We start from the raw sequence: 13,814 nt of genomic DNA, 5'->3' as shown, positions 1-13,814 counted from the left end.
TAGTGAACAAAATACAATAAAATAAAACAAATGAAGCACGTAAAATGTTTTAAGATCCAAAAACATGACTAACGACATGAAAGAAGTAATCGGAAAAATTCATTTATGAAATTCATTACTTAATATTTCAAAAATTTTAACAATTATAATTTATATAAATATTCATTAAAAATTGAATTAATTTTTAACAGTCCACAGACCTTTGTATTTTAAACGATCTTTCAAAAATAAAATATTATTTGATATACGTCTTATTTTATGTTTTATGTTAATCAAAATATTAAAAAATGTAACGTAAAATTAATATATAATTATCCATTCAAAATTAATTACTATCAAATATATTGAAGTGTCACGTTTAAAATAATAATCTTTACATTATTCATTTTTAAATTAAAACTGAAATAGATATATAGATGAATCTTAATACATTAATTTAATTTTCTTAGTACACTTTACTAAATGAAATTTAAGAAAGAATATTTTATAATTTATTCTTTCCAAAATCTATTTTCTTTTATACAAGACGTGATACCTACTCTCTTCTTTAAATCTTGATACTTCTTAATTTTGTATAGAGTAACTTAATTTTTATACTGCAAATCGCAATGTCCGTCATCCAAATTTAATTTATTATTTCAAACCAGTAAGCTATAAATAAATATAACTAATATTTAATTTTACGTTTTCGAAACAATAAAGCTGCAATTGAGTATTCATTAAATGTTATAAAACGCACTAGTCGAGTGCGTACCTAGTCAATAGCAAAGAAAACAATTGCTTCGAATAACGCATATAGTGATCCTTTTCAAAAGGGAACACGACAGTAATAGTAAACTGCGTATATATCTTTACTAAAACACGAGTCTCTGTTAATTTTATTTATTAAATTAATTTGCATTAATTCGTATTGTATAAAGTAAAACATCATACAGTGCTGTATAACCCTACTTTTTCTTATTCATACATTTATAATATGTTTTGAATCAAACGTTACGAATTCATATTCGTTGGAAGTATTTTATTAAACAGTAACTTAATAATATATTTCAGCAAAACACTGAAAAAATATCTTTCGTTTGCACTTCTTAGTGTTTTAACGAAAATATGTAGGTACACCTACCTACCTATGGCTTGGTGTGAGGGGAAGAACTCAAAAAACTTCTTTTATTTTTTGTACAAAACTCCATAGCGTACGAAATGTTTAATTTAATATTTTACATTTCGTGGTTGTTGATGATTGTATGAATAAGACTCTAAGATGATCTACACGAACTACTCAGCAGCTCTACACGCGTGTGTGTGGGAATTATAATAATTATTGAATAAGTGGCGAGTATACTCGTTATCGCCAATATAGATACCAACCTATATATAACACAGAATATAGGGACGATCAATATTTAAGTGCATTATTAAAAGCTTATAAGCTATTATAAGACGTGATGGTACAATGATATAACGACTCTTTTGTGACATGTTTCAGGTACATAAAAATGTCCAGCCCACACTTGAACAACTTAATTATCATCGGGGCTATGTTGACGTACAGCAGTGTCATATTCCTCGGTCTCAACAGTCGGATGACCAGTATTAACATGTTTCCCTACATTTGTGCTGCGCGAGCGTGGTTGCTGATGGCCGGATTTTCATTGGCGTTCGGTGCGATGTTCTCGAAAACCTGGAGGGTACACTCGATTTTCACGGACATCACCATCAACAAAAAAGTAAGCTTGGCGTAAAATATTGTTTTGAGTTATAATTGCTAACTGATGGAGAGAATCGACTTAACTAATACTCTCGTGAATCTCTGAAACACGTTCAAATACGTAGTAGAAACGTCTATTTTTCATACATATAAATATATTATACATACATAATATTATAATTGTATGTTAAACAAATCGACGTGAAAATAAAACAATTCTCTTCTCGCGGATTCCATTGATTTTTATTGTTTTACTTGCCACAGTAGTTCAATTTTTATTCGAAACGATATATAGAAATGTTATTTAAATGGCGTTATAAACTTCTCGAAATTAACGTTTAACCCTCCAAAGGCTCAAGGCAAAATAAAACTGTACACGAGAATCTTTAAAATTTTAAATGTGAATATAAATAAGTATAATATATATGTGTATATTATTTTTAAAAAACGTATTACTAAACAATATTATACCAACACGAATTATTTTGCACGTTACAGATCGTAAAAGACACGCAGCTTTTCCTCATGGTTGGCATATTGTTATGCATCGACTTAGGAATAATGTTCACGTGGCAGTTTTCAGATCCGTTTTACAGGGAAACCAAACAAATGGAATCATATGTGAGTAAAAACTTGAAGCATGGGAGCGAATATTAAAATAATATATCAACCTCATAACGTATACAATGACACGCCTAATGTTTTCCTTCATAATCCCAAGCTTTAAAACTACCTATGAATATCTTCCACATTAACTATAATAATATCTATGTATACACGTACATTTTACATTTATTTACGTATACCTAACAGTTTTATGTCAACAAATTCGTTTTAACTTCAGTACATTAAATAACTACTTGACGAATACAAATATTTTAGACTTAAAAGTTTTAACTTCATTCAATTTGTTAAGTGACCATTAAATTACAAACAAAGTTAAGTGCATTTTTAAAGACGCTTAAATAAAATTAACATAGTCATAAATAGTGACACGTGCTAGTAATCTAATTTTTATTTAAAAAAAAAATAATAAATTTAATTTTCAGACGAATTGAAAGAGCAAATTAAATTGTGTTTAAAAACTAAAAAGTAAATTACAACGATTAATTTCAATATTAATCAAGTTATTTTTTTAGAGGGGTTATAATTTTGTGTAATTAAAAACCAATCGCTATTTTTATCAAATACAAAATAAAAAATATTATATTTCAAATAATATTAAAATAAATATATTTAATCCTTTTATACATTTAATAGATAAAATAAGCTTTATGTTGGTTAAATACATATCGATTTTATCAAACATCAAACGATCTGTAAAAACCATCGTAATATATTTTGAGATTTAAAATAAAAGTCTTCACAATAAATTCAACAACCTTTTAAAGTTTATAGTTAAACTACTTTTCTTTTAGTCCAGTTTAATACAAAAATTACAACAAAAAAAGAAAGACATATTTTCTATCAAATAGTTTTCAAAAATATCTCAGAATTCTCTTTGAATTCATAAAATAAAAAAAAAAACATAAAATGATATAAAATAATGTGTGAATTTTAATTTTAACTAAAAGAATATTCATTAAATTTTAACTAAAAGATAGGTATGTAAATAATAAGTTATAAAAAAATCGTTTGTAGAGAAAAAAATAAACAATCACCAAAAACGACATTGTAAAATATTTTAAACATAAGCTGATGAAAAAAATTAAAATAATTACATAAATATAATTTTTTTAAATAATGAGAAACAAGAAAAAGAGGGTTAAAAATGAATCCTTTGTACTATTTAAAATTAAAAGCACACTTGGTTAGTTTTACCATGGTGGAAACGTGTTTGTACTTTGTTGTTAACCTCGGTTTGTGTAGTCTCCAGAATAATATATAATGGATGTGGTGTTGCGAAAGATCCCCCAAAAAAAACAACATTTTCACAGGATAACTTTGGCAAAACTCATAGTCTTTCGGGCTCATACTTGATCCGATTATTCAAAGGTCACGAAAATACGAAAAGTAGAATAAGGACCATCCTGTGTACCGTTAATAGTTGTATACAATAATGTAATTATAATAATACATCACAAATCTTTCTTTTTTTTTCCTAACGATGTATAAGATATATGTTTTTTTTTGCAGCTATTATTCATAATAAGCTGAATAAAATCATAATATGACGGCTTATAATAATTCGTTAATTAATTTTATTATTATTTTTCTCGTGTAGCTGAGACAGCCCAAATTTATACGATCCAATAGTGGTTGAACATAAATCAAAACCCGAAAGTGTATATCACGCTATTATAAATTCTAATATATTTTAAACATATTTCATGTATACTTTTACTTATTTTTTTTTTTTTTTTTTTACCAATTTTAAATTAAACGAAAAACGAAAAACGTGTAAAATACTATAATAATATTAGGTATATAAATAACAGGCATGACTAAAATATTTACTCGGGTGCCTATTATATACGTTATTTTATTGTTACATATTTTATATTATATTATGTGCATATACGTTACCTATATTATATTATATTGTGCAGCCACACCCGCACAGTGACGACATTTTGATCATCCCGTGTAACGAATACTGTCAAAGCGATCACATGACCGTATTTCTTGCCATCATATACGTCTACAAGGGATCACTAATGGTACGCAAACGTTTTTTCTCTGTGTTATTGTTTTATTTTTTTTTCTCTCGTACATGCGAGACGACGTAAAGTAAGTATAAAACTTACTACGGTACATTTTTGAATGTGTGTTTTAGGTCTTCGGAGCTTTTCTAGCTTGGGAAACCCGACACGTGAGCATACCCGCGTTAAACGACTCGAAGTACGTGGGCATGAGCGTGTATAACGTGGTATTGATGTGCGTCGCCGGCGCGGCAATTTCTTTCGTCCTGAGCGACCAACAGGACGCGTCTTTCATCATCATATCAGTGTTTATATTGTTTTGTTCCACTGCCACACTTTTCCTGGTGTTCATACCGAAAGTGAGTACCTATATAATGGCTATATATGCGTTAGGATTAAACAGTACACGCAGGAATTAAATTTAAATGATTTTAGCTACTCGGTTTTACGTATCCTCGAAAATGTATAACAATAAAGTTGTTATTTTATGTAAAATATAATTAGAATACAATTACTCTTTCTAAAATATTATTCTTTTTATTTAGATTGTAGAATTAAAAAGAAATCCGCAAGGAGTAGATAAAAGAATACGAGCTACTTTAAGGCCAATGTCTAAGACTTACAAAGACGTTTGTGACACAGAAGAGCAAATACGAGCACAAAAAAATAAAAATCAACAATACAGACAGCAAATATTAGACGTGGATCGAGAAATCGATGCGATGGTATTAAAGATCGATACTTTCCGGGCTCTCAAGTTGTCAGAAATGAGTTAGTTTTAGCTAATTAAAAATTACTGTTCAAATAAATGTTGATATTATGAATATGATTTAGTCGAGTAATGATTGATTTCTGTGTAAATATAATTACAGAGCATAAAAAATTAGCCGAAGAGAAACAGACTAAAGTCGATGTTATACAAGAAGAAGATTCAAATGGTGGTATAGAAGTACATGTGCCCGAACAGTATTCTCCAGAAAAGTAATATCATTATTTAATAACCTCATAATAATTTTAGTCGAACCCAAAAAAATAAGTTTACCTAAATAATTTATTATATAATATATTTACACACGTTAATTAAATACAACTGCAGTGTAATAAATAATAATGAACAACTAAATATTTTTTGGGACTTATTCATAATATTTAACATAACTTGCTGCTTCTATTCTTTTTATTATTCATACATAAATTAATTGTTACTGTCGTTCAACAATTAAATAAATGTAGTCATCTATTTATTTTTATTATTATAATTATTAGAGAGTATACAATTACACATTGTCGATAATAAAATCAATTACGATGATGTAATTATGTGTTATTAGAACATGGACGATTTTATAAAGAAATCACCTATTACAGTGACAATATAGTTTCTTTATGTTATTGGATTTTTGTTTCTTTTAAATACCTCATAAAAATATAATTACTAAGGCCTAAATTTATAATGAATTTTTGATCAAAATCTTAAATTAAATATAGTTAATTTTCAAACAATAATCAATAATTTTCAATTTCAGAAAACCGTGTCAAAGACATACCAGGATCCCATCAATTTCTATCGAACCAGCCAAACCACCAGACGAACAACCTGCAAGCTTTACGCCGTCTCCTACACAAGTATGTATTATATTACATTTTACTCAAAACTAGAACTTAATAGTTTACATTTGAAAAAAGAAAAATGTATAAATATATCGCATACGAAAATAACGGGTATTCGTTCATTTTGTTTTTTACAAACTTTTACTTGACATTATTTATATCATCTCTTTAAAAGAAATTTTCAGGACAGGAATATTAAAATGAATTTCTATTCTAAATGAAAAATAATGTAACTTTCCGACAAATTACGAAAACGTTTTCAAATAATGCTCAAAGAATAAAAAGTATTATTCTCTCTATTGATCCATTTGTAACGAAAATTCTATATCCTGCGAATAAACTATTACGTTGAAACTGACTGGGTCTAAGTCGAAATAATTATGTTCGAAATTTTTTTTCAATTCAGTATCAATTTGAAATGGAAACATTTCGTGTAGTTAACTCTGTACATTTAATATATAATAACAATAAAAGTGTTGGGTTAAGCGTAACTGGATTTTTATGAAAGAACGAGGAGAGATTCAGACTACTGCAGGCATAAAATGAAAAAACGAAAAATATATTATCGAAATGGAGTTTTTTTCCATATTACGATATCGTTTGATCAAAAATATAATAAGTCCAAAAGTAAAAAAAAAAAAAAAAAAAAAAAAAACAATATCGTGAATCGTAGTTATTCTTTTTTTTTCCGTTACAATCCAACGAAATATATATATGTATTTTTTTTTTTTTTATTAAACGAATACCAATTATGTTTTGAAAAATATATCGCCGCCGAAACGACGCGTATATAAAGCAAATATAATATTGCGTACGCCGCCGCCGTCTTATGCGGACTTGATTCGTTTTAAAAACGGCGTCTTGGACAAAAAGGCGATAGAACAACTCGTGCGACCTTTGTACAATACTATCGTTATAATATCTATACCTAATACGTCGTGCCTTTTCGCAGTCGTGTGGCAAGGGGCATCAGAGGCGATCCAGCGGTAGCGTGACGACGCCACAACACCAGTCGGCCGCCGCCACTGCGTCCCACACGGCGGCGGCCAGTTGTGCGCACAGACGGCCGTCGATGCCGCAAACCAAGAGGACGTGTCAACAACCCACGTTCGTGCACCAGGACGAGCTGTGGCTGACGCAAACGCAACGACACGCGAACAGGTCACCGCCGCCCGTCGCCAGAGGCTTGCTCAATAATAACGCGGATTCGCCGACCGACGACGGTAATAACGATGGACGTCGAAAAGTCTACGGAATTTTATTTTTATTTTTTTTTTTCACTATACACTAACCCCACCAGAGTCACCCACCGTGACCACCCGCGCCGCGCCCCGACGATCTTCATCTCGTCTGCACTATATTCCGTACAGTGGTTTCCGCTTAATGTGGCCAAGTCGGGACCCGGCCCTGTGTTCGTCCTCGCGTTAAGCGATTGCTGCCAGTCATAAAAAAAAACTCGAAACTAGTTCAAAAACGTATAGTATCAAAAAAAAAGTTTTTATTTTGCACGTCATATGAACCACAATACGATTGAAAAAACTAAATAAAATATGTAGTACTAAATAAAATTACTATTTTGAGAGACGAAACCAAACTCGTCTAAACGGTTATGCGTTTTATTACTTTCGATAAACACTATCTCATGGATCCGATTATATTAGACGTTCTTAAATACATATTATATTATGTGTATATATACTCTAACGCTATGTTAAAATAAAAATTACCTACACAAACCGATTGGAGTGCCCATGTTATGGGGTTTTTTTTATGAACATTAGTTAAATAAATTATATTTGGACCGGACCGTTTTGCCCACATTAGGCGGAATCCACTGTACGTCATTAAGTATATTTTGCATGCTATATCGATTCTACCGGGGGGTGCCGGAGCACGGAACAAAACAGAACCGAAAACGTTCGTAAAAGAACTGCCTATCCGATTATCGATATTCCGTCACTTATTAATATAGGTAACACTGTCTATAAGATTCAGATCTTTCATTCGTATTTTTCAATTCGACATTCAATATTATGTTTGATATAAACTCATTTCAAGTTCTAGGTATGTACAGCTATAGAATATGTATATTTCAAACAATAGTCTCGTGCCGGCATGTAGAATCAGTGCTACAGTTCGCTGATGTTATTTTATCTTTTGATCTGATAAACCCATGGGTAGTTTAAGTATACTCTAATATTATTTGAGATGAAAAATCGACGTGTCATGTTATCTTTAGTGGCTAACTCGGAATAAGAAAGTTTAAATTGGTTTACCTTTTTTTTTGTATACGTTATTTTTTAGAGGTAGGTATGTGGTTTTTGACATTTTTTTTCTCGAAATGACATTTTTGTGTTAGGATGAACAAAAAATACCATTATTTTGACTCAGTGTCTCAGTATCAACATATTTTCACTTTCGAACCCCAAAACAAACGTTAATCAGAAAAAACACTATAGTTTGCGTATTTGTTTTGGAACAATAAAGCCGCTTATCGTATAAGTATAAACTTTCCCATATAATTCGATTTAATATCTCATAGAATTATTTATTTTTTTTAATACTTCATTTGTGTGAAAAATACAAATAAATCATGTATTAAGTTTTTATAAAAATTGTTTTAATACCTATAATAGTTATATAAGTACCTATTTATACTTTGAATGAGAGTACATTTTTTTAAACTCGTTCATTATAAACCGTTAACACAATACATTTTACTTTCTACAATATTTTAATAGAACAATTGAACATAACTATATAACTTATAAGCTTATAACTTTTAAGTTACGTTATTAGTGTTTATTATTTAACATTATTTGATGATTATTTCAAATTATAATAGGTAAGATATAATATTATATTTATAAAAATACTAACATACTGTGGTATGTTATGTCATTATTTTATTAGTTATTATTTGTTATTATCAAAATGGATAGTTACCAACAAAGGGCAAATTTTTAAAGTAATCAATAGAACTATACACAAATTACTGTTATTAACACAATCTTTAGATTCCAAAAATCGTGTTGCATAATAGAGACAAAATTATAACAATAATTATCAAGGTAATAATTCTTGTACACAGATGGAAATCATAAAGTACTGAATTAAGGCTATAAAAGTTAATAAATAATGCATTATCAATATTCGCTATGTGTTAACACATATCTATCTCAATACATCTTGTGTAAAAAATATATTATGACAAATTTCAACTTTGAAATATTTCAAATTTAACCTAATAAATATTACTATAATATATGCTTGTCTGATCGAATTTCACTTGTGTTGTTTCTCTGCGTTAAATGTAAATTATACGAACATTTTAATTAGGCACCTACCCGAAACTCAATAAAACAAATCACTTATAAAAAAAACTAAACGAATAGTTTGTTCAATTGTTTTATTTTTTAAGTTTTTCATGATTCAAATTGTTCAGTAATTAAAATTTCTGGTCTCCCGAGTTTTAAATTACCAATATTTCTCGTACTTAGGTACCTATATACAATTTAACATGTCATATTTGAATGTAAAATGCTAAATAGGATTTATTATCGCGTTAACTTTTACAGATCAATTCGACACGATTTCACACGTATTCATCTAGTTAATTGTAAATACTAGTATTTGTATACAATCGTATTAGTTATCCGTGTCTGTTATAGATAATTATAGTTAGGTACACTGTTTGCCCATTAGGTAAAACATTTATGTATGTTAATAATAATAGTAATATTGACATTTTCCGGGAGATACGCCTATTGTTAGCTATAGTCATTAGCCACAGACTACTATTTGACGCACGTGCGTATCACCAACACCACGACGTGTATGTACCTCACATCGATAAACTTTTTAAGGAGCTATAAGGAACCTTTGATAATACCAAAAAGTATCAAAGTTTCTGTTCTACATTTTGGTTTTTTTTTTAGTATTTTTTACTACCTAATGGTATAATAAAAAAGAATTCTTTCTTTCGAATTCCTACCATAAATGCGGACGATTTAAAACTTTTCTTTAGAGTTGAGCGGGTGACCGTTTGTTTATCTCGGAAAAATGCAATATAAGATTCTCAATGGAAAATTAACTCAAGTCCTTTGTTTTATGGTTTCCTTCCGCAATTTAATATGGACAATTTTCACTCTGTCACTTATCGGATGTCAGACTATTATTAAGCATTAACTAGGTACACAACACACGTACACTAATAGCTTAAGTTTAGAATCATCATTAATGAGTAAAAAGATTTAGGTGTTAATATTTACCCCGAAATAATTGAACTTTTGTAGCGCGTTATCCGTGTATGTACAGTAAAACTTTGAATACATTAATCTATGCGATTCGCTTGTACAACAACGGCCGCAGAGAGTAATCCGTTTCTCTATAAAAGCCGCATACTATCCATATATTATTATATTCGCTCTTGTGAGGTATATCAATATTTAGATTAGGTGCGTATGCGTAAAAAATAGTGAAAAGGGGAAAAATTAAATTCGACAGATGAGGAATTCGATAAAAACGATAAAAATAACTAATACCGTTTTACGTGTTCGTTTGCCGTATTTTATATACAGAGGACGACAGTTCGTCGTCGCTGAACGCCGGCGGCAGTTCCATGCACCGTTCGGTGTCCGAGAAGAGCGGATCCTGCGGCGGTGCCGGGTCGTCGTCGTCGTCGTCCCGGAACCGCGGCCCCGGGCTCAGGCGACCGTCGGCGCCGCACATGCACAGCACCCCGGACGTGTACCACGGCGGCCGGAGGCGCGAGTCCAGCGGATCGGCGGGCGGCGGGTCGCCGACGAACGCGCCCGGCATGCCGCCCGCGATCGGCGGCGCCGGCATGTCCCGGGTGAACACGCTGTCCGAGGGCGAGCTGCTCGACGTGGCCATCCTGCCGATATTCCAAAAGCTCCTGACCGAGAGACGGGCGCACGACTCGCTGTCGTCGTCGTCGTCTTCGCAGCACCGTCAGCACCACCACCACCGGCACAACGCTCACTCGCAACAGCATCCGCCGCACAACCACAACCGGGCGTCGATCGCGTCGTGTCCCAACATCGCGGTCAAGTGCGACATCGTCGAGTACCTCTAATCGTCGGAGCGTTGTCTCTGCCGCGGTGCCGCCATCGCCGCCAAAACGGATCGAAAGACGCTACGACCACGGTGTAGGTGAGTCCATCGACTGTGTGCCCATCATGTGTTTTTCGATTTAAAGAGCGCACGACGGTTTACAACAATACGTTCCGCCAAAAAGCCGCCGCATCGCTCTGCGGGTCCTTCTCAATCCTATAATATTAAGATCCTTAGTGATTTATAATATACGATGTTACAATAACCCGATATACAGTATAATATGGTATATAGGCAGATATATGACACAATAACGTTTTAATAATGACTTGCAGTTTGCAGTTACTCGATATCAAAAAGTATTCCGAGTTATGTAATATTTTAAATTCATATTTTTGCACGGGTCTCGTGAAATAAAATCGTTCGTTTTTAGATATACGTTATATTAAATCAATATTTCCTCCTGCATTTCTATCTACGATAATAAATTATCGAGGAGTGTCATGTGCAAGACACGCCGATTACCAAGAGTCTATACCTACTTGACGGCTTGGCAACATTTTTACCTAAGTATACTGTCACGATTTCACACTGATTTTGATATATGTATAGGAATTTTATCCAATGAATTGATTCATTAATAAAATTCAAACCTGAATTTTTTTTTTTTTTAATAGTTGATACCTAAAGAACCTAAGGATGAATTAATTTCACTAGGACTTACACTCTGTTGGTATTGGAGTAGAGCAAGGACTTTCATGCACTGAAAAATCATCAAATATGCACTTTTGCATAAAAAAAATTAAAATATGCCCTCAAAAAATTAATACACTAAAATTTATAGCTCTAAAAATTATATTTTTTCTTTAAATATTTAATAGAAAAAATACAAAGAGGGAAACTGATTGAAACCAAAACCTACCCCCTACAGGTATACGCAATGTACCGTTTACATAATTGTAGATCGGATATTTCAGGCAAGTCTACTACACATTAGGAACTTGACCATCGACGATTGTCCACACGATTAACAGGTTTTCCAAATTATGATTCTATCGATACTATTCAATTAATTTAAAAATTTAGAACCAAAAATATAAAAACGAATGTTTATAGAAGTATAGTATGTATAACATAATGAATGAAAATTGTGAAAATAGGACATTTCTTTATCAGCGCTTTCTCATTAGAGAAAATTTCAAAGGTTAACTTTTTTCCTATATTTTCTCTTTTTATTTAATCAAAAAAGTGGATTTTTGCACTCTACAGTAGTCTGTAATACATCGTACAATATTGTTACAACGAGAATAGTATCATATTCAAGTGTTTTTTTTAATTCATGAAAAAATAAAATTATTACGTGATCATGTTGTGGATTTAATAATAAAATATGTATTATTATTATTTGCAGATGACAAATCATTCGTTACGGGACCAAGAAACGACGACGTTCCAACGCCACGCACACTCGAGGCCGTTTAAATCGTATTATAATTATTATATTGTTATTTTTTTTTCTATACTATTTGTTTTGTGTTTTGTGTAAATTAAATTTTTAGAGAGAAAAAACATAAAGTAAACGAGTACTATCGATGTAGATACGAGAGAAAATGTTATGTAGTTCCTTAGTTTCGTTATATTTACATTATGATATTGTTTTTGTCAATTAAATAAATTAAATTGTTTCTCGTGTTACTTAGTCGTAATGTATATTATTAATATAAATAATATATGTACATATATATTATTTTATATACAAATGTATGAGGACGGATAAAACAATGTTCGTATCAAAATGAAAAAAACAATTTTAGGACAAACGTTTATTACCTACTTTTTCTATTCCTATTGGTACATTTTTGGTTTTTTTTTTTTAATTACATAGGGCCGCAGTAAATTATTTAATAATTCAAAAAATCACACATTTACAGATTACCTATAAGACTTGCGTTTGAACTTCGTCAATACCGATTCAATGACTTAATCTAACTTATAGGATTGTCTTAAAAAAAAGTTATAACAGGAAGTGAGTAATTTTAAAAATCGATCACTACCTACTTAAATTTAAAAATGCCAAATATTAAATTTAATATTGACACTAAGTTTGGGAGTTGGACGGTCGGAGATGAGTTTTTCTTTAACAAGAATAAGGACGTTGCACATTTGTGCATTTGAGCAACTGCGTATCTTTATTAATAATTCTTCTCAAACCAACAAGCCAACTGTTGGCTTTCGCACTACGACAGATATTTTCTATAATCTACATAAGAAGATATCTGACGTGAGTGATGTTCCTCAATTTAGGAACATGGTTGACGATTGTGGCAATATTGTATCCAGTGAAACCTTTTCGCCTGTGTGTCTCGGGTGCAAGCCTGCAGGATAGAACCGCCGAGTTGCCGAGTTAAAATCGGTAGACTGAACAGTGTAGTAAATATTATTATTTTAACAAATTAAGTATTAAACTTAATTTTTCTGACCTATTTTAACGAATCTTGAGCCAGTAAAAGTCCTTAAGCTCGGTGGGTGAATAACATCAAGTATCTTATTACTCATTCACCACATCTGGAGAACGTGTTTTCTGCATCGTCCATAATGACATTGCTGTGACTATAGAGTAAAGAATATGTGCTGTCACAAACATTCTACACTGACCGTCCATGAAAACTTATACAGGTAAGCCTCGAAACAACCATACATCCATAGCCGATTGACTCTTTAGAAACGTTAAAAACCACAACAATTATCCATGGAAATATTTGATAATACGAAAAACC

At 31.4% G+C, this 13,814-nt stretch overlaps 1 protein-coding gene across 1 annotated transcript in view; it reads left to right on the top strand.

Annotated features, from left to right (window-relative positions):
* Positions 1-12,732, top strand: part of LOC114122599 (gamma-aminobutyric acid type B receptor subunit 2) — an 80,278-nt gene extending 67,546 nt beyond the window's left edge. Inside the window, exons 9-18 of the mRNA XM_050204928.1 lie at positions 1,487-1,727; positions 2,207-2,329; positions 4,258-4,368; positions 4,485-4,709; positions 4,896-5,121; positions 5,223-5,331; positions 5,877-5,976; positions 6,914-7,184; positions 10,542-11,136; positions 12,449-12,732. Coding sequence (XP_050060885.1) covers positions 1,487-1,727; positions 2,207-2,329; positions 4,258-4,368; positions 4,485-4,709; positions 4,896-5,121; positions 5,223-5,331; positions 5,877-5,976; positions 6,914-7,184; positions 10,542-11,059 — 1,924 coding nt within the window. The 3' untranslated portion in view covers positions 11,060-11,136; positions 12,449-12,732. The remainder of the gene's footprint in view (positions 1-1,486; positions 1,728-2,206; positions 2,330-4,257; positions 4,369-4,484; positions 4,710-4,895; positions 5,122-5,222; positions 5,332-5,876; positions 5,977-6,913; positions 7,185-10,541; positions 11,137-12,448) is intronic.
* Positions 12,733-13,814: the final 1,082 nt, after the last annotated feature.

The sequence above is a fragment of the Aphis gossypii genome, chromosome 3, assembly GCF_020184175.1.
Source record: "Aphis gossypii isolate Hap1 chromosome 3, ASM2018417v2, whole genome shotgun sequence".
NCBI lineage: Eukaryota > Metazoa > Arthropoda > Insecta > Hemiptera > Aphididae > Aphis > Aphis gossypii.
Note: the sequence above shows the minus strand (reverse complement) of the source record. Positions and strands in the feature narration are given on the sequence as shown.